Genomic DNA, 22,682 nt, shown 5'->3' with positions numbered 1-22,682 from the left:
TAGTGATATTACATATATTATATATTGGGCAAATACCATAGTGAAAGTTTGTCATTGGATTGTGCTTAAAATAAAGTAACTAAATAATTGGATTGGGCTCGCTCCGACCCTAACCATAAGAAAACTTATCAAGTTAAGAAAATTAGTAGCACAAGAAAATTGTTCAAATTTTTTTGTTTCAAGACAAAAAATATAAGAAGTTAGATTGGTAGATACAAAAGTTTGAAATTTAACACTCTAAGAATAATGAGAGATACTAACACATTGAACTATTAAGGCATCTGCCACATAAACTACTATTAAATTGATGTATATATATATTTTTGCAGCGGTTTCAAATTATTGTGCATTCAATTGATGTAATTTTTTATTTTTTTTTGTCTATTTTTGCAAACAAGTGTGTCAAACTTTGACTAGATATATTTTTATATACATATACTCCATAATTGAGAATGGCATTTTTGGTTTTAAATAGTCTTGTATTCCATATTTCTCATGTATGGTCAACCCCCCCAACCAACCCACCCTTAGCATTCAAGATTTTTCTTTTTTTTTTTTTTTTTTTTTTTTTTTCCTTAACCTGGCAAACAAACAATCAAATGGCACTTACAAAGCAAACACCATATGCAGACACTAGCCACAAAGCATCACAAAAACTTACAAAACAACCAACTCCAGATAAAAATCAATAACAACCTAAAGCTTAAAAGGTATCTGAAGCATTGGGCTGACTAAGAGACATAACAAGGCAGAAAACCAAAGGCACAGGAGTCTGTACAGAACAATGTTGGGCATGGGTTGTTGGAAAACAAAGAGGCCCTCAATAGAATTTGAAGAAGCCCATATGAGACTTTGTGCTGGCGAGGCCCATAGTCCCCTTCCAGCGATTTCCTACACAATAATGCATAAGCCAGTTTTTCTCCATACGCAACTTATGCATTGTAATGAAATAATGACCTTGTGGGCCCTTGAACCGACCACTTGTTGACAAAGCAAGACACATGGTTGGGTGATCAAAGCTACAAAGGATGGGATAAGGACGTTGACCAGATGGATACCGGCGACGTTAAGGAAACCTCCGACTCCGGCGCTGTCAACAGGAACCCAACGATGAACCGAAAGAACTCTCAAAATAGCTAGACACCATGGCTCCTCCGTGTACCCCTAGTTTAACGTAGGACAGATGGAAAACATCACGTTTGATCCCATCGACAACCCTGTAGCAAAATCCCCACAGTCGAAACCCATTGGATCCCAAGGTTAAAGAAACCCAGAAAACCAGAGACCACCCCCAGGATCCCATGGGTGACGAGCGAAGACAGCTGATAGCTGAACCCTGAGAACCCCGAGAACAGCCGGCACACCCTTCGTTGAAGTTGGTGTCGTCAACAGCGCTGTAGCCTCCATGGAATCATCCCGATTTTACAAAATTGTACCAATAACCACCCGATCCAAAGCCGCTAAGGATCAACGCAAAACCCTTCGATCAAGAAAGCCCGATGCAAATAGCAGCACAGCACCACCATCGTTTCTAACCACGGCTCCCAAGAAGATGAATTAGACAACCAGAGAAGAATGAAAGACAAGGAAGGGAAAGAAAAAAAAGATCATGATAAATTTGTAATGTTTCCGATTTTTGTCATTTTTCATTTTTTAAAATTATTTGATTTTTTGAGGGTATTTTTGTTTTGCGTGCCGGACACCGCGGGGTGTGCCGAATGTAAGAGTGTTGTTTGGGACATTTTCTTGAGTTCAGAATTCTTGAAAATGTATTAGTTGCCATTTTGACATTTTTCTGTTTTCGGGTCGGAAGGTCCGAGGTGGGACCCACTATCGGCATTGTTGTGCACGGATCTTATTTTTCGGGGCCGTTACTTCTTGTCCAATATTTTATGATGTATATTATGTGGTTATGTGTTTGAAAATGTGTGGTTGTGAGGTGTTTAATATGTATATATATCAAGGTAAAAGGAGATATTTTCTTTTGGTGGACCCCACATGATATCAATTCAATTTATATATATACCACATGTTGTTTTTTTTTTTTTGGGCACAATCAGCTTCTCTCTCTCGCAGCTCTCACTCCCACTCATTTTCTTTTTATCTTTTATTTTCTTTGGTGCTTCACTACTTCTCCTCCATTTTTTGGCCAATTGGTCGGGTTTCCTGTCTTGGTTCCTTGATGGAAAAGGTTCCTCTCGTCGTTCTCTATTACATAGTCAAAGGATTTAATTTTTGGAGGAGCAGTGATTATTTTACGAATTTTTGAAGTTTTTGGATTTAAGGCTTCAAGGGGTTTTGGGCCACTTGAAGTTGGATTCTGGAGTCGAGCCTTTGGAATAGTAGAATCTCCTTATCGACGGCTACGTTCCCACCGAATAGTTTTCCATTCCGCCGCCATTGACCGGCATTGGCTTTTGTTGACCAGCATTGACTGCGTTGACCGGCTTTGACTTTTTCGGCTGGGGATGCATTTTTGCTACTTTTGAGGTAAGGATGTCTAAACCGTCACATTTTGACTTTAGTTGAGTTTGTTATTTGATTTCTTGCTAAGCATGCTTAAAATGACGTATATCAGGATTAAATTGTTGATTATGTGTTTACATGTTATGTGGCAAAATATGATCTAAATTATGTTAATTGTGTGTATATATATATATGTGCTCAGTTGCAAAGTTATTTAATGAGCATGCCTTGTGTTGAATTGTTCTCTTGATGTTATATATATATACATGATGACGATGATGTATATAACGACCTAAACCCGTGGGTCCAAACCGTTACCCAGATCCTTATCCGAACCCGAAGTCAACTAAAGATGACACCGTCATTGATTGAACAAAATAAAATTTCATTTCCCATTCATCATTAACTAATTACCTAGTCTCAATTTGCATCAAATTGCCATAAAGTTTATAGTTACAATATATGGTCTTGTTTTACTAAATGAATACACCTCACTAAGAGTTGAGACGTTACAAGAGAATGGTGAATATACAAAAGATGAAAAATTGAACTTCTAGTCCTCTTTAGCCTTGTGATGAGTCGGCATCCGTTACTTACTTCCCGAGTCCTGACAAATATTAAATGATAGGGTGAGCATAAATCTCAGTAGGTGGTACCTAAGACACACCTCTTGTAAACCCGTGAATCAAAACAATGAATAGAACGATAGGGAGCGGGGTCATGCTAAACTGGGGAAAATACACTATCAATTCTAAGTTCAAAACAAGCAAATGTCGTGCCATGAATGCAATCCCAAGTATGTCACTCCCTATTTCAAAAAAAGTCTAAATCCATTGATTTTCAAACTGTTAATATAACCCGTCTGTTGGTGACTCCGTGGCGACACGAGAGAAGGATTGGCTACTGTCTCTGACTGTTGGTACCTCCGTGGCGTCATTTGGGGCCCAAATAGCTCAACCACGCTGGGGCGATCTCCCTAGTTCCCTCTAGGTTATATTTACACCACGGCCCTTTGGTGACTCCGCGGTAACCAGATTTTCATAAAAATCACTTTAGTCAAAACTTTGTCCCAAAAATCTCTTTTTCATTCACTTCAAATCATTTTGCCCTTTTTCCATGCCCAATGCTATGAATGCATGTCACATTCTTTGACATTACCATGAAAATAAATGAATTTCCACTACACAATTTAACATTCCTCCATATAGCAATTTCTAGCAAGATCTTAAACATCATGGCATGGAAGTTTACATTTAGGCATGCTTTCCATATAATTTAATTAATACACAAAATCATAAATTTCATCTACAACAATAAAATCATTTTCAAGGCAATCAATTCAAATTAAGCATATTAATTTGCACAATATCAACTACACACAAAATCATATACTTCATATACACAATTAAATCACTTTAGTGTGAAATCAGCACAAATTAGCATGCTAGGACACTAATTTAGTAAAATTAACTCACAAAGATGCAAGATTGTATGGATTAGAGACCCCTACCCTGAAAAAAAGAATTTTCCTCACTGGATCATTAAAGCCTCAAGCTCCTGACCTCTTCTCTGCAAGCTCTCGGCCCTCTGTCTTTCCTCAAACTCTCTATGTTACTTTCGTCTCTCTTCCTCTGTAATTTTTCTCTCTTCTTTGCATTCTTACTTATCAATGCACACAACAGTCCTTTATATAGGCAAATTGTACCGACACAATTCACTGCTCACACAAATATCGAATATCAATATAATTATCACTCTGCCACCTACTTTTCCTTTCCCATGTCGGCTGACACCTTTTCGTTCCCCATCATTTCTTATGTCCTTGACAATTAAAACTACACAAGCCACGTGCACACAAAAGTCAACAATTTTTCTTATCTCTTCGTGGGTCCCGCGGTTCACATTACCTCTTCCTTTATCTTTCTATATATATCACTAAACATAACACACTAATTTAACACGTGGAGAAAACAAAGTTAAGAAAAAGTTACCTAAACAAATTTCACAGTGGCCCCGCGAAAAATAAATCATTACTTTTCATTCTTCCTCATTTCACTCCACCTACAGCTGCCTTCTGATGCACTAAATATATACATAAATCATATATAAAAATTAAAACCCATTCCCCTTACTTCATCAGATGCAGACAATATATATATATATATACACAATTGCATGCAAGACCAAAATAAAACATTAAAATAACTCATGGGACCTGCACCAAAGCAACCATTACACAATTGCACACAATTGCATACACAATTGTGCGCTTCCCCGTTGTGTGTGTATCTATATATATATACATACACAATTGCATACAAGACCAAAATCAAACATTAAAATAACTCATGGGACCCGCACCAAAGCAACCATTACCAACCTTTTCTTTTCTTATTCCGGCTGGGTGCATCTCCCTTCCACAGATGCAAAATAATATATATTTATATATATATACACACACACACACAAAACCAAACCAAACCCATTTCTCTTCTCATTTCGTTGCTGCCCACTTCTTATATCAATCATATACAATTTGTATAAAAACATATATGACCCATCACATGTCAACATTCCATATCAAAACCCACTTACTAAAAATAAAACTAATTTATTAAAAACAATTCCAAAAGAAACAAAATACTAATACCTCAAAAAATTAAACTCAAAAAAATAATAATAAAGTAAAATTATAAATTAAAATATAAAAAATCGGGTTATCACAATCTCCACCAATTAAAAAGAATTTCGTCCTTGAAATTCAAATCCAACAGTTTTCGTATCCTTGAAAACACCACAAAACAAAATCCATAAATCCTTACCCTAGGCGATGTGAGATACCGTGATATGTAGAACGTTGTGGTAGCTGCCAGTGCTAGTCACCCTCCCACACACTCCTTAACCGTTGTGGTAGCTAGTCAATGCATCACCCGCCCACTAACAAAACAAACAATAACAAACCTGGGCTACCTGCCCAACCACATTAACCAACCATCCCAGTAGCTGCCAGTGAATGCCATCCGCCCACACACACTCGGCTACGAGTGGTAGCTAACCAGTACTACACACTAGTCCACTCTACATCATCACTACACTCACACTTTCGGCCAGGTACTAGCTAATAAAATTCTCAATTCGTTCAAACACAAAACCCTCAATTTATTCAAATGCAAATACATTAAAATACACCAGGATCATAAAAAAAAAAAATCCTTTTTTTTATACAAAAATCAATTTCCTCATATATATACAAAATTTCTCCAAATAAATAAATTAAATCCTGCAACGCCGGCTCTTCCACCTCAGCCCGAATCTAACATTCCACGTTCATCTTCGCTACCTGAAACTAGAGGGTGGTGAGACAGAAAATCCCAGTAGGAAAACCATAAGAAGAATTTCGATGATCAATGATCATACCACAAACCCTTTATCGGACACATGGTCCTACCCAACACACCTTGTCACCCGAGGCAAACCATCTGAACCTACATTGTCACATTGACACGACTCACAGTACTATGCTCTCGGTATCCCTGACAAAACGAAACAATCATTGACCTTGGACCCGACATCATGCTAAAGAGGGATTAATTTAGAAGAAATGGTTGGCCAGGCCATTCTCATCATCAATCCAGTTTCAGCACAGACGTTGTTCTTGTCCTCAAGTCTAAACCTCAGACACACCACAAGACAACCATGAGATCCACTCACTATTAATCCATCGCTCTATGTAACCACAACGACTATACAGTCATATACCTACTATAAAAATCACAATCGTGCCCTAATCATAACAAGCTAAAAGTAACATAACGCCAAATACCACAATCATCGACCAGCCTAAAAGTTCTCTGGTCACCTCATAACACCCACGCCAGGTAGACAACATCCTAACATCATTCGATTCAATTTATGTCTCATTAAAATACTTCATAAGGCTATCTCATGCCTGAAATCTCGAAACTAGAGTCAATTACTACGATCACTTCTCAAAGGAATCATACATTCACATTTCAAATTATAAAATCCTGAGACGATACCGACACTAGTCCTCAAAACACTACTCTAATCAAACGTCTATAAAAACACCCAAATACATGACTCACATCACATCACCTAATCATTCTCGAACGTACAGTCCACAACACATCCCTTAGCCATCACTGCTAGTACCAAACACCGGAAACGCATAATCCCTATTCGACTCGTGCCTCACATACCATCGGTCGAAACCGCTCACAAAACAAGCGCCACCAAAATCAAAGACCTCACCTCCCTCCGTGGGAGTGAGTCAACCTATACCACTAAACCTCTACCGATGAACTCTAATAGCGTAACAAACCACACACTGGTCCGTCCACCCACGGACGCGCACAACTCCAACACGGAGAACAAGACTCACGACAAACAACGCCCTTGCCAAGACTAAAACAAACGGAAGGAGTAACGAACCCCACTCTCACAAGAGACTGATGACTCATGCCTAAATGCACCCGACACCTTGTCACACCCTACTCACCGATCGTCCAATCATGGACACCCAATCTCACCTGAGATGAAATGGACTCCTTACGCACAAGAAGGTGAACTAACCGAATACATGTACGGAACTATGAACACAATTCTAGGCGATCTCGCCACTAACGGACCATTATACACTATCAACACCTAAACCTCGCACACGCTACTCTGCAACACCCATGCTAACCAAACCAATCAGATAAGAACACCCATTGCTTATAGCGTACAAATACTAGGAATGATCACAGCCTACCAGACACTACTTCCTGCTCTATCTGGAACCCGTTACTCCCAAATGATAACCTCTATGCTATACGATGACATTAGACCACCCATTACATCTCTCCCTTTCTGGGCGACACTCTCTCAAATATCGTGCACACAAGACCCGTGACCTCAGTCACAACAACCCACTGACTCTTCAAATGAAAAAGATTCCTATATGGCAACACTGCTTTTACTGGCTCTAAAGACTAAACCGTTCACAATCGCTTCAACTGGTGCATAATCGCATAACATATCTAACAACACAACAAATAACTCACAATTCCCAATCCCTCCTCAGACCATACCATAAACTGTCCTGCTTATCAGCACTAATTATTACATTATAACACCTTTATTGTCACTCACTTCAAACAACAATTCAAACCTATCATTCCAACAAATCATCAAGCTACTACCACGTGATTCTTCCTCCAACATCCTTAAGATAACACCATCACAACAAAAGAATAAGCATTACTCTCGATACTCCCCCACAACGGCCACTATTTACTACTAGAAAAGAACCTCTATACGGCAATGCCATGCTGACAAATCCCAAAAGGAAAAATGGGCAGAAAGACAAAAATGCTCAATACCCAATAAACTCCTCAAAACCATCTATAACACACTTAGTCACCAACACTTAACCGATTAATCAGACCACTCTCCCCAAGGCAATCTACGCACCTAATCAAAATAACTTCACGCTTTATGTTCAATATCTTTACCTCTCCTCCTCACTGTTCCTCAGAACACCCTTAGCCCCCGACAAAAGTCAAGTGGGGCTACCAGCTAAACCTATGGGATCAACCTCGTCCCAATCATTCTAATCAACATTCTATTTTTTTGAATCCTTAAACAACTAGCACTTCAATGACCTCATACTACCTGCCTAATCGTGTAACCTTGTACTACACAGTGAAAACTGACCACAATACCCACCTTGAGACTCTCTCGACAACTGTGACAACCTATAACCCTGCTCATCAACTGAGATATGCATCAACTCACCGAGAGTTAATTACCCACAACCCGCTCCTGTAGCCATCCGAAATAAGGAACACCCCTGGACAAACCAGTCTCTAGAACAAACTCTTATAACCCACGAACTAAATCATATCAAAAAGTCAATCACCCAGTCAATGCCTACGCCATCCCAGACTTACAAAGTCCAACAAAACCCCTCAACAATTAGAACCACCACACTTCCGTGGATTGTACTAGAATACCCAGAAAATACGTCTACCATCGATAGACTACACCAGTGAATCTAGCAATCTCTATCACACCTATCACAAACCGGTTCGAAAAGAACCACCGTACCAAACCGTAACTTATGTCACAAACACCAACTTCCTAAAGTCATACCTTTCTCCCTTGAAACCCTCACCCGCACACCTGACTTCCACGATCACAGGAACCCACGTACTACACAAGAAACTCATATGTCTCACCCTGGACGCCGTGCTGTGCCATATGTAATCGTTCGAATGTTGTACCCCAAGCACCACGCCCCAAAAACAATGGGAAAACTAAAGCAACCATGCACCGAATAGCTCGATCCAAGAGCTAAAGACCTACGCCATTCGTTCGATAAGAACTGACACCCAAATAACCCTGGAACAGCTGAGCTCTTTGCCAGCTTAGATCAAAACTCACACAACTAACTATGCCGCGACAAGTACTCAACTATACTAGCAACCATCTTATGGTTAACCACATACTTTAATACATGCATACTTATGTATATAATAACCGGAACATAGACCTTAACACAACCGTGTCATATCCCATCAATTTAAACGACGAGTCCATTGAATCATTATGTGAAAAATAAATATCATGTTCATCATTGTCATTTTTTTCACAATTAACATGTTTTCAATTATTTATACATTTCATCATCATTGCCATATAACACACATTTTAACAATTATACACGTAAGCATGTGAACACTTAGCAAATAAGCATATTTTTTATTTATTTATTTATTTTATTTATTAAACCGTAAACGCATAAGCAATTAAGCATGTAAGCATGCTTCTCAGATAGCAAACACTTTAACACATAAGCACATAAACAATTCAATCCCCCTTCCACATAACCATAGATAACTCTACCCGCCGTCCTAATGGTTTTCGAACCATCGCTTTGATACCAACTTTGTAACGACCCGAACCCGTGGGTTCGAACCATTACCCGAGTCTTTATCCGAACCCGAGGTCAACTATGGATGACACCGTCATTGATTGAACAAAATAAAATTTCATTTCCCATTCATCATTAACTAATTACCTAGTCTCAATTTGCATCAAATTGCCATAAATTTTATAATTTCAATATATGGTCTTGTTTTACTAAATGAATACACCTCACAAAGAGTTGAGACGTTACAAGAGAATGGTGAATATACAAAAGATGAAAAAATTGAACTTCTAGTCCTCTTTAGCCTTGTGATGAGTCAGTATCCACTACTTATTCCCCGAGTCCTGAAAAATAATAAATGATAGGATGAGCATAAAACTCAGTAGATGGTACCTAAGACACACCTCTTGCGAATTTGTGAATTAAAATAATGAATAGAACGATAGGGAGTGGGGTCATGCTAAACTGGGGAAAATACACTATTAATTCCAAGTTCAAAACAAGCAAATGTCATGCCATGAATGTAATGCCAGGTATGTCACTCCCCATTTCAAAAAAATCCAAATCCATCGTTTTTCAAACTGTTAATATAACCCATCCGTTGGTAACTCCGCGGCAACACGAGAGAAGGATTGGCTGCTGTCCCTGACCGTTGGTACCTTCGCGGCGTCATTTGGGGCCCAAATAGCTCAACCACGCTAGGGCGATCTCCCTAATTCTTGCTAAGTTATATTAACACAACGGCCCTTTGGTGACTCCGTGGCGACCGGGTTTTCATAAAAATCACTTTAGTCAAAACATTGTCCCAAAAATCCCTTTTTCATTCACTTCAAATCATTTTGCCCTTTTTCCATGCCCAATGCTATGAATACATGTCACATTCTTTGACATTACCATGAAAATAAATGAATTTCCACTACATAATTTAACATGCTTCCACATAGCAATTTCTAGCTAGATCTTAAACATCATGGCATTGAAGTTCACATTTAGACATGCTTTCCATACAACTTAATTAATACACAAAACCATAGATTTCATCTATAACAATAAAATCATTTTCAAGGCAATCAATTCAAATTAAGCATATTAATTTGCACAATATCAACTACACACAAAATTATATACTTTATATACATAATTAAATCACTTTAGTGTGAAATCAGCATAAATTAGCATGCTAGGACACCAATTTAGTAAAATTAACTCACAAAGATGTAAGATTGTATGGATTAGAGAGATCCCTACCCTGAAAAAAAGAATTTTCCTCACTGGATCATCAAAGCCTCAAGCTCCTGACCTCTTCTCTACAAGCTCTCGGCCCTCTGTCTTTCCTCAAACTTTCTATGTTACTTTTGTCTCTCTTCCTCTGTAATTTTTCTCTCTTCTTTGCATTCTTACTTATCAATGCACACAACAGTCCTTTATATAGGCAAATTGTACCGACACAATTCACTACTCACACAAATATCGAATATCAATATAATTATCACTCCGCCACCTACTCTTCCTTTCCCATCTCAGCTGACACCTTTTCCTTCCCCATCATTTCTTATGTCCTTGACAATTAAAACTACACAAGCCACGTGCACACAAAAGTTAACAATTTTTCTTATCTCTTCGTGGGACCCGCAGTTCACATTACCACTTCCTTTATCTTTCAATACATATCACTAAACACAACTCACTAATTCAGCACGTGGAGAAAACAAAGTTAAGAAAAAGTTACCTAAACAAATATCACAGTGGGCCCCGCGAAAAATAAATCATTACTTTTCATTTTTCCTCATTTCACTCCACCTGCGGCTGCCTTCTAATGCACTAAATATATATATATAAATCATATATATAAATCAAAATCCATTCCCCTTACTTCATCAAATGCATGCAATATATATATATATATACACACAAACACACAATTGCATACAAGACCAAAATCAAACACTAAAATAACTCGTGGCACCAAAGCAACCATTACCAACCTTTTCTTTTCTTATTCTGGCTGGGTGCATCTCCCTTCCACAAATGCAAAATAATATATATATATATACACACACACACACACACACACAAAACCATACCAAACCCATTTCTCTTCTCATTTCGTTGCTGCCCACTTCTTATATCGATCATATACAATTTATATAAAAATATATATCACCCATCACATGTCAACATTCCACATCAAAACCCACTTACTAAAAATAAAACTAATTTATTAAAAACAAATCCAAAAGAAACAAAATACTAATAACTCAAAAAATCAAACTCAAAAAAAATAATAAAAAAATAAAATTATAAATTAAAATATAAAAAATTGAGTTATCACAATGTATGTATGATTAAGTTGATAAAATGCAAACATGTGTATTGTCAATTTCATTCATGCATGATTCCATTCATGGCATGAGTATGTTTGGGAAAAGTGAGGTTATAATGATTCTTGTAAAGAAATGTGATTAAAAGGGAATTATGAGAAAATGATTTAGAAACAAGCCGGCATTGCCCGGGGCTAACTTGACCTTGAGTGGGCGAGGCCCGGTATAGGGCATGGAAAACTTGACACTAAGAGTGTCAATCCCGACTCGGTAAAGTCAGTTAGCGGCTAACGTGACCTAGAGTGAGCGCGGTCCGAAATAGGGCGTGAAAAAGTTGGCACTAAGAGTGTCAATCCCGGCTCGGTAAAGTCAGTTGGCATAGGTGGGGCTTTGGGGTTGGTTTGAGACCAAGCTCGGGACGGTTACGCAATGTATTGCATTTCATGGCATTTTGACACCTATAATTATAACTAATTATGTAATGATAATTTTTTAAATTGAAGTATGATCCCGACATCTTTTTCCCGTTCTTTGGTTGTTGGCTCAAGGGAGTCCAAAACCGGTGTTTTAGGTATTACCTACTGAGTTGTTGAGTTCACCCCTTATCTTAACATTTTCAGGAAATCGGAGGAGTATGGATGTATGACTTATATCCATGGACTTAGACGCCGCTGCCATTCTATCTCCATAAGTGAGTTTTCTATGATGTTAGTGATATGATGTACTATGAGTTTTGGGATGACATATATATTTTATGCATTGACATAGGAAATGACGGTAATGCCTTAGATGACCTCGGGTTCGGGTAAGGACCCGGTAAACGATTCGGACCCCCAGGTTCAGGTCATTACAGAATTCCTAAAAACCTACTCCGACAAGTAGAGAATCTCTTAAGAAAAGAGGGATCTCCTATGCAAAGGAGTAACGAGAGAAGGTTGTGTACCTTAGTCAATTCACAGCAATTATCAAGACATATTATTGTGGGTGAATTTTTATTTTTTGGGTAGGTAGGTAAAAATGATTCGATCTTATCGAAGATCTTAGCATTCTAGCTTCGCCATTGCTTATGGTGTTAGGTTTTTTTATTACAAATCTATGTACTGCATAGAGTAGATGACTCATTAAATAATTAAAGGTTAATTACAATGAGACCCCTTAAGGTTTATTGTATTGACAGTCATGTATAAGTTAGGTCTTTTTTGAACAATGACACCCCCTCAAGTTTAAAAAAGTTAACAAATACACCCCAATGGTCACTTGCAACAGCTGACATGTAGTGAATTGACATTGTTGCCCTTTGACTTATAAATTGACCAATTTTAATAATGAAATTACCTTTCTACCCTTGTATAATATTTATATAAATAAAAAATAAAAAATCCAATTTCAAACTTATTTTTATCCTTCATTCCAATACCATCTATTACAAGTCATACAATGGGCTACTCCATCACCATCGTGAAGGCTCTCTCACCCAAAATCACTACTTCAATTCATCAAAACCCAAATCATCAACATAAACACACACATATATCCCAAATCTTCAACATACATACATATAATGAATGGTGGCCATTGCCGCCAGCGCTGACTCCACCACTTTGAAGCCCTCTCACCCAAAATCACCGCCACTTCAGTTGTTGAAAACCCAAATCTTCAACACACACACACACACATATATATATACCATCACTTTTAAACACCCAAATATTCAACATACATACATATATATATATATATATATATATATATATATACCTCTAAGATCGAAACGGTGGCCACGGCTGCGACGCCGACTCCACCACATCCTTCGCCCCTAAGCTTGAGAAGGATTCGAAGAAGCACATGGCCATCACAGGGATAAGCCCCGTCTCCGTCTTTGGCAACAACGTTGATGCCACGGCCAGATCTGAGGGTTCAGCGGCGACGACTTTCTTGGTGGTGATGGCGGCAACGACGGTAAGGGATTTAGGGCAGAGAAGTCTAGGGATTTCGTGCTGGGTTTGAGGGAGAGGTCATGGGTTTGGTGGTTGCTTTATTAGGATTAGGGTTTGAGAGGCCATGGTTGTTATTCTTTGCCTCTGTTTTTTTCTGTTGTGGTGGTGGTGGAGGACCGGCGGCTGTGGTGGTGGTCGAGGACCGGCGGCTGTGGTTGTCTATGTTCACAATATACGTATACATATATATATATATATATATATATATATATATATATATATATTATATATCAATTACTATTAGAGAGAAAATAAAGAGAGAGAGAGTTGGGATAGGTTTCTGATGGAGAAGGTGAGAGGTTAGAGAGGGACAGTGCCAAGGGTAAAAATGTTATTTAGGATTTTTTTAACAATTTAAATTAAAAAAATATTGAAGGGCAATCTTGACTTTTCACATCTTTTAAGGGGCTGTTTGGATTCAATTTCTGACAGGGGTGTCGTTGTTCAAAAAAAGCCTAACTTATATATGACTGGCAATATGCTAAACTTTAGGGGGTGTCATTGTAATTAACCCAATAATTAATAATATATAAGATTTCTTTGGAATGTGTTTTTTTTTTTTTTTTAACACTACTACTTCTAGCTATGTCCTATATGTATCCTAAGGCTACAATTAATAATCATAAAGTTACAATTAAAAGTGAGTATACAATTTCTTACTCTCAGGGAGCAGTTGAACACTACTGCCTACAGCTATATCCTATATGTATCCAAACTGTATTCGTGTATCCAAAAAATATCCCAAGTGTCCGATGCCACTACAACAAATGAATGGGTCATTGAACAACTTGCTGTCCTATCATTTAAATGCCAAATACATTGCAAATAATACAAAGACAGACCCATAGAATCAAAAGGGTCATGCTTATGAAATTATGATGGATGGATCTTAGGTGAGATCATTCAGAATTCTTTACAATCAAGACACACAAAAAAACGCATTCATAAACACAAATATCAATCAATTGGCCTATGTTTTGCAATGGCAAATGCCAAATCAAATATATTTTGGACGAGTAAAATCTGTAACCATGCAATTGTCCTAGTACAAAATTATATAAATTTGTCAAGTTGTTCATGTCAAGTTTATAATATAAAGATTCTTGAGCATGGCAACATTATTGTATTGTGAATATTAGTTTCACTGGATACCATGTTAAGTGTCATTGTGTCAAAGCCAGGCTGCCTTCCATTGTACTTCAAACCGTACTGCTTATATGATGATGAAATCGAACAAACATATAGCATTTTAATTTTAATCCGTTATGTTGGATTGGAATATATTGCATTTTTAAATCCCTTTATGGTTGAATATCAAAGCATTCTATTATTTTTTTATTTTTTTTTTTTTTATATTTTGGGCAAGTATATCGAAGCATTCTATTAACATGTCTTTTGAGCAATAGTAAGTTTCATATGATCATTTGTTGCCATTTCTTAGTATCACAAGAACACGAACATTCCTACCAGAGCTTACATTCTCAAACTGAAAGAAACAGTCTTAACAGAAGCACACTCCATTCATAGTTACAACCGTATTCTTCATATTATAATTTTTATCCCACCAATCAATCACTTTCTAACCTTAATTTATTAACCTTTAACATTCAACAAAAAGCCAATCCTAAGACATACGTTACAACATCGGCAGTCGAAACTCCTCAAAGACAACTTTGGATCTATTTGGTTCAGTTTTTAAGAATAATTTTTTATCTTTTAATTTTTTGTTTCAAGAGAAATGAACATCAAAATATTTTAAGTTGTCAGTTTCAGTTAAAAATTATATTTTACATTTTTCTAAAAATAATTTTCTATTTTCAGAACGTTTTTTAAAAAACTAAACCAAGCATACCCTTCATTTTTCAAAATTTTACAACAATGAAAGATGCCCAATGTTTCACAACTTTAACTATATGCAATGGGGTTTTTCTACAGGTTTATTCGAGCTGGAATATCCATATGAAATATGAATGCTTCCTTGAATTCTCAGCTGACCATAACTTCAACACAAAAAGTTGAACTATCTCCTTGTTTTTCTCTTCAACAATGCATTGAACATAGATAGATGTGATGATATACTATTAGAATATTTTGTATTCGAACCACCTAAGTAACAAACCCATTTCTATTTGTATGTCAATCTTCTCAGATCATGAACCACATTCCACATTGAACTGTACACAATGGGTAATCTTCAATTCTTCAAGTTTCTTCTTGTTTTTGCTTTTCTTTGGTTGTTCAAACTAGCCATAGCGCAGGAACCTCCAAGCGGCTTCAATGGGTTCGAGAGGGATGCTCTGTACGCTCTCAAAGCCGAACTTAACCACCCTTTCCTCAACCACAACTGGATTCGCCTCATGTGCTATATGAACAACACACCAGTCTGGTATGGCATACAATGCTTGAATGGTCGAGTCACCGGAATAGTTTTGGAGAGTTTGGGGCTAACCGGAAAAATCAAGGTTGATGCACTTGTCAACCTCACTCAGCTGTCCATACTTAGCTTCAAGAACAACTCAATATCAGGGAACATGATGGACTTCTCAAACACTCAGAAGTTGAGGCAAATTGACTTGTCAAGCAACAAATTTGATGGGCCAATTTCGGATTCACTTGTGAGACTTGATTTCTTGGAGTCATTGCAGCTCCAAGACAACAACTTAACTGGTTCAATCCCGGGGTTCAATCAGTCTAGCTTGAGACAGTTCAATGTATCAAACAACCATCTCTCTGGACCAATACCAGACACTAAAGTTCTTCAATCATTCGACAATTCATCATTTTCTGGTAACCAAGATTTGTGTGGTCCAACCTCTTCCACTCCCTGCAGCAACAATGATACGTCGACTTCTAAAAAAGGTGGTTCTTCACATTTGGCGAGACTTTTGATTGTTGTTGATGTTGTTGGCCTAGTAGTCATTTTGTTGCTCCTCATTTTTTACTGCAAAAAGTCTAGGAAGCTTAAGGAAATGAAGAAGAAAAATAGCATTGTAGATGGGGAAGTAGAGAGGAATGTGATGGATGAAAAGAGCATTGTAGATGAAGATGTGGAGAAGGATGAGAAAAAGATAGAGGCAAAAGAAAAGGGAGTGGTTGAGGGAGAAGAGAATGGAAAGCTCATTTTCTTGGACAATGAAGCCGGTTTTGAACTCGGCGATCTGCTAAAAGCTTCAGCTGAGGGATTGGGTAGAGGGAATTTTGGGAGTTGTTACAAGGCCATTCTTGGTGATGGACGAGCCATTGTTGTGCAGAGGCTAAAGGACTTAACACCCTTGAACAGTAACGAATTCGCAAAACAATTGCAAGTGATTGCTAGTCAAAAGCACCCAAATTTGTTACCTCTTCTTGCTTACTTCTTTTCCAAAGATGAGAAGTTGTTGTTATACAAATTTGCATCAAATGGAAACTTACACAATCGCATTCATGGTAAGTCCACTTCTCCGTTCATTTTGTTTCCATTTTCCTCCATTTCTCTCCCAAGAAAGTACATGATTGTTCTAGGATTGTTATTCTTGCCAACCTAACACTACTGATGAATTGTGCTTTTTTTTTTTTCTAGCTAGCTAGATATTGTTGTAAATGGTTATGGGCAGTGTTGAAAGTGTTTTTTCTTTTTGAAAATTTATTTTAAAACAATATTATAATTTCCTTTTCCACCATATTCTAGGCAACTTAACATTACTGATAAATTGTGCTTTTTCTCTCTTAGATTCTAGCTAGCTAGACATTGTTATATATGGTAATGGGTAATGTTAAAAAAATCTTAGAATTTTCGAGCCTATTTAATTCAGTTTTCTAAAACAATATTCTAATGATTGAAAAATTAGAAAACTGTACATGTTTGGTTGCAGATTTCTGAAAACTCAGTTAAAAAGTTAGTTGTTTTCATAAATTTGTCATTTATAGTTCAGAAATGTTTTTAAATAAATCGAACCAATCAAGCCCTTCCATATTCTCCCCAACCTAACACTGCTGATTTGTGCATTTCTTTCTATGCATATTCAGTACTTCCTAGCTTGATATTGTTACATATGTTTATGGACAATGTTAGAAAATTCTTTTCCACCATTTTCTTGCCAACCAAACATTTCATATCGCTCATGAACCTTAATATGAATGGAATAAACAGGAGGAAGAGAGACCAAGGACCGGATCCCATTCCGATGGAGCTCAAGATTATCCGTCGCTCGCGGTGTAGCTCGAGCTTTGGAGCACCTACACCTTAATAGTACCTCCAAATCATCACAAGCCACAGTCCCTCATGGCAACTTGAAATCCTCCAATGTCCTACTTGACAACAACCAAACGGTACTTGTCACCGGCTATGGCCTCACTTCCCTCTTAGTCTCTCCTATCGCGGCCCAACGCATGGTTTCATACAAATCACCCGAATATCAAAGCTATAAGAGAGTTTCCAAGAAGTCAGATGTGTGGAGCTATGGCTGCCTCCTCCTTGAACTCTTGACAGGGAGAGTATCAGCTCACTCGGCCTCAGAAGGAGCGAACTGTGTGGATCTTATCAAATGGGTTGTCCGGGCAGTCAGAGAGGAATGGACGGCTGAGATTTTCGACGTGGAAATCACTGTGCATGGAAGTGCCAATAATGGGATGCTGAGACTGCTACAAGTTGCCATGCAGTGCTGCGAAAAGTTGCCGGAAAAGCGGCCAGATATGAGTGAGGTGGTGAAAGAGTTTGAGAATATAAAGGTGATTGAGTCCTCGGAGGATGATGATGAGTTGTCCTTTGATCCATCATTCACTGATGATTCTATATCTGAAACTCTATCTCATATTGCATGACATATATGTAGTTGGAGAGGAGAGAGGTTATTTGAAGTAAAAATTCTGAATCAGAACAAAAATTTTTTATTATTATCATAAAAATAAGATAGTAAAACAGTAGATGCCATATATGACCATTGCCAACTTTGCTTTGGAATTAACTGTTGCATAATAAATTAGAATTTTGTCTAGTATTTGGCAGGTATTAGTGTCAGCTTGCTGGTTATCATGCATATGCCTTGGTAAATACGGAATACTTAGTTATTGTAAATGTGTGTATATATATAATATATATATCTTGTTTCTTACGAGTGACTCACACATTTCACAAATTGCCCTCTATTCCCCTCTAACCCACAGCTCCCTATTAAATTAATATAACAATAAACTATATCACAATGCAATACTCTACCTGACATATACTCATGTAATACAGGTATATACATATACTCATGTAATACAATTATATTGAAAATATTTAACGTTGCAGTATTATTAAATTGAGAATTTAATATTTTTATATAATTATTGTATTGTCATTTTAAAATTAAAAAAAATACTAAACATATGTGCTATTTTGTATTTTTTTTCTCGAAAGATGTGGCAAATGAGTAGTCAGCCACCCTTTTTTTTATAAATTTATTTCCTTAAGAGAGAATTTACTACGGCACAATTCGCTGATACAATCTCTCAATGGCAAAAAAGTTGGCAGCGTGTTCCCATCACACAAATCAAACCCATTTAATTGATTCATACACTCCAATGAAAACTAGAATAAAATAATGGATGTTCACCAACAACTTTGGTTAATTGATTGTTGATTACTTGTGGAGAGTAGTCTCGAATCTTCTTCACGTTTGTTGTCTTGGCCTTGTTCCTTTTTCATGATATGTGTTAGAAATAAGCGGGAGCATAGAAATCTGTATGGAGATTTATATAGGAGAGGTCTGTGGAGAGTACTTTATTATCGTAATGCTATATATAATAACGAGGGTAGGTTAAGACAGTTACCATATAAGATAATGTTCATTTGTTAATGATATATTATAAAATATATTCTAACAATAGATGATAACAATATATTATAGAATATATTCTAACAATATAAATAAAGAAAGATAGTGTTAAATGTTGTATTGTGCACAAACATACATTGTATATATTTAGGTGGGTTTGTTACTTTTGGTGATGACAGTACATCTAAAGAAAGGGGTAAAGGCAATATTAAATTTTCAGGTATTAGGGAATTAAAGAATCAATATTCTATTTGTTGAGTGCTTTAGCTGCAAATTTGATGGCTTTAACGACCCAAATCCTCATGGATCCGGATCATTAAATGGGTCCTTGCCCGACCCCGAAATCGTCCAAGAGTAATACGGTCCTTTCACGTTAAATTCAATTATAATGATCCGAAAAGGGCAAGATGGTAATTTGCTACAATTCAAGTAGTTTGAGATTCAAAGGGTATAATAGTCATTTACTTGTATCACGTAATAAATTAAATAAGGTCCGGGAAAATATAGTCTTTTTAGTGGTTAAAATATAATTAATGCATTTTATTGAGTCATAAAATAATTATTCGCAACATTAATTTGGTGCTAGAGAGTAGTTAGGAAAGCTAAATAATAAAAAAATTTATATGTAGAACAGGAACCGGTCGACGTATATACATTATACGTCAGCTGGTTTGGGTTATGAACAGTGAAAACCCCACTGCCGAGATACCGGTCGAAAGCTACACGTCGACTAGTTTGGAACGTGCACAGTGAATAGCTTACTGTCAGGATAGCGGTCCACGTGTGGGCAGCTACACATCGACTGGTTCACGCGACTCGGTCGACCTATGGAATCTTACGTCGACTGGTTTGGGTCATCCTCACTCACTGTCACCGAGATACACCAACTTTGAAAGCCAATCACCCATACTACTACACTCACGTACATATGTAAATACAACGTTAACATAAGTTACCACACGTTACCAAAATACACTAAGGGATTAAATGTTAGTAAAACTTAATTACATTACTCCACTAGCCATGTACATGATAAATACAAATATTAAAGTAGTACATCTTTTAAGTCAACATATTTACAAAATAAGTTCAAGCTCTACAAAATTGCATCCAAAATGCTCCCTAAGTGCTCGCAAGCATGAGGTGGATTATCATCCGCCGACTCATTACCATGTCTTAAAAAATGTAAAGTGTAGTGGGGTGAGCAAAAGCTCAGTAGGTGGCACTTAAGACACGCCTCTTATGTCCCCGTGAACCCACAACAAAGAATAGAACCATGGAAATCGGGGTAATACAATGTCGGGAAATTACAACATGGTTTCCAATCTCAACATAAATAATATGATGCAATGGGGATGCAATGCATGCCGATGTCGCTCCCCATTTTTCACATTTAAAATCATCACTTTCAAACTGTTAATGTAACCCTCTTTGGTACCCCCTTAGCGCCGAGAGAATGGTTGGCTACTGTCCCTAACCGTTGGTACCTCCGTAGCGTCATTTGGGGCCCAGATAGCTCGACCACGCTAGAGCAATCTCCTTAGTTCCCTCTAGGTTACATTAACCTACCAGCCCTTTGGTGACTCCGCGGCAACTGGGTTTTCATAAAATACTTTAATAAAAGTTTCTTTCCCAAAATTCCCCTATTTCATTTCAAATCAATTTTCCCCTTTATTTCATTCCCAATATTTATACAAAATGCATCATGCTATATCAATAATCACCATTCCACAATTTATTCAACTTAAACTATATAACATACTTTACTAGAAATTTCAAGGAAATTACAACATGCTTTCATATAGCAATTGTAGCAAATTGACAACACAATAACTATAGGAAATATACATTTAAGCATGCATCTCATAAAACCCAACTTGTACACATGTTCATGAACTTCAACATGTCAAATAAATCATTTTAGAGGTAATCAACGCAAATAAGCATATTAGGCAACAATTAACAAAGGAAATTCACAAAGGAACAAGAAATTACATGGATTAGGAACCCCTACCTCTTAGAATGCAAAAATCCACAAAATGGGTCAAGATTTTCGGACTCCCTAGGTTGCACAAAAACTGAAATTACTGGTACACACGCGTAGAGCTAGCCGTGGTCTCCTTTTTGCCACAAACGGCACTAAAAAATTCCAGGTTTTGAGAGAGGAATTTTGATTTGAAGTTTGGAACTCAAAACAAAAACAAAAAAAAATCAAGAAGAAGAGGAAAGAAGAAAGAGTTACGGGAGTGAGTGAGATTTGAGGCCAAAAATGGTCTCTAAACCATTTCATGAGAGTAAGTGGCGGGTCCCGCCACTTTTCTTTTCTTTTCTCATTTTTCTTTTGTTTTAATTCTACACCACATAAATACATGTACCACACCATCATACAAATGATACATAGCTCACATAATTCAAAATGTAGGAAACGCAAATGGACTCAACTAAAATCCCGTACGAAAAACATGAAAAGACAAAAATGCCCTCAGAGCGATGAAATTTTTGGAAAATTGAAAAATGCTGAAAATCATAAACATCACAATCTACCCTCCTTAAAGAGATTTCGTCCTCAAAATCTACCCTCCTTATGAAGAAGGCCAATAGCCACGCACTCTCCAAGAACACCTTACAAACTTTGAGACTATGAACCCAACGACATTGTTGCCTTTGACACCGGACGTCGTCAGACAAGTACACACCACTGTCACCAAAACCCAAAACGGTACTCATTTCTCACCTCGTCATAACATAAGACCGACCAGACCATACGCCTGACTCATAATGGACATGGATCCACTCAACACTGCCACAAAAGGCTCCCAGCCCAAAAGAAAAACGGTCACCAAATCACCAATTAAGACTAAATCACAACTCATCCTCTAAAGAACACACACACAAAACCATAAACAAGGAATCCAATCCATCTCTCAATCAATTTCAACTCTAATCTACACATCCCTGACAAATCAAATACTTGCTATCAAATACTTAACTACATCATCACCTAACAGTACAAGCAACCACCAACTGCACCATTCGCCAATCATTACATTCAACAACCTCAAGATAATTAAACAATGAATCTCCTTACGACTACATAATCATAAGTCACCAAAATAATAAACGTATTATCCAGTGCCCAGGACACAAATTTTCAAAACAAGATCTT

General features: G+C 37.3%; 1 protein-coding gene across 1 annotated transcript; it reads left to right on the top strand.

Moving 5' to 3' along the window:
• The first annotated feature begins 15,901 nt into the window (after positions 1-15,901).
• LOC132301472 (probable inactive receptor kinase At2g26730) lies at positions 15,902-18,518 on the top strand. The gene is made up of 2 exons (XM_059798722.1): positions 15,902-17,144; positions 17,848-18,518. Exons 1-2 carry the CDS (start codon positions 15,902-15,904, stop codon positions 18,516-18,518), a joined length of 1,914 nt encoding a protein of 637 aa, XP_059654705.1.
• Positions 18,519-22,682: the final 4,164 nt, after the last annotated feature.

Source organism: Cornus florida, unplaced genomic scaffold, assembly GCF_030987335.1.
Source record: "Cornus florida cultivar Cherokee Brave unplaced genomic scaffold, ASM3098733v1 CherokeeBrave_3.0.0_Hap2_Chr03, whole genome shotgun sequence".
Taxonomy (NCBI): domain Eukaryota; kingdom Viridiplantae; phylum Streptophyta; class Magnoliopsida; order Cornales; family Cornaceae; genus Cornus; species Cornus florida.
This window is presented reverse-complemented; position numbering and strand designations above follow the sequence as displayed.

What these genes read in the sequence shown, in the direction of transcription:
- LOC132301472 (XM_059798722.1), top strand. Translation starts at nt 15,902, where the DNA reads ATGGGTAATCTTCAATTCTTCAAGTTTCTTCTTGTTTTTGCTTTTCTT. An exon ending in CTTACACAATCGCATTCATG is followed by an intron (nt 17,145 to 17,847) that starts GTAAGTCCACTT and finishes TGGAATAAACAG; the next exon opens with GAGGAAGAGAGACCAAGGAC.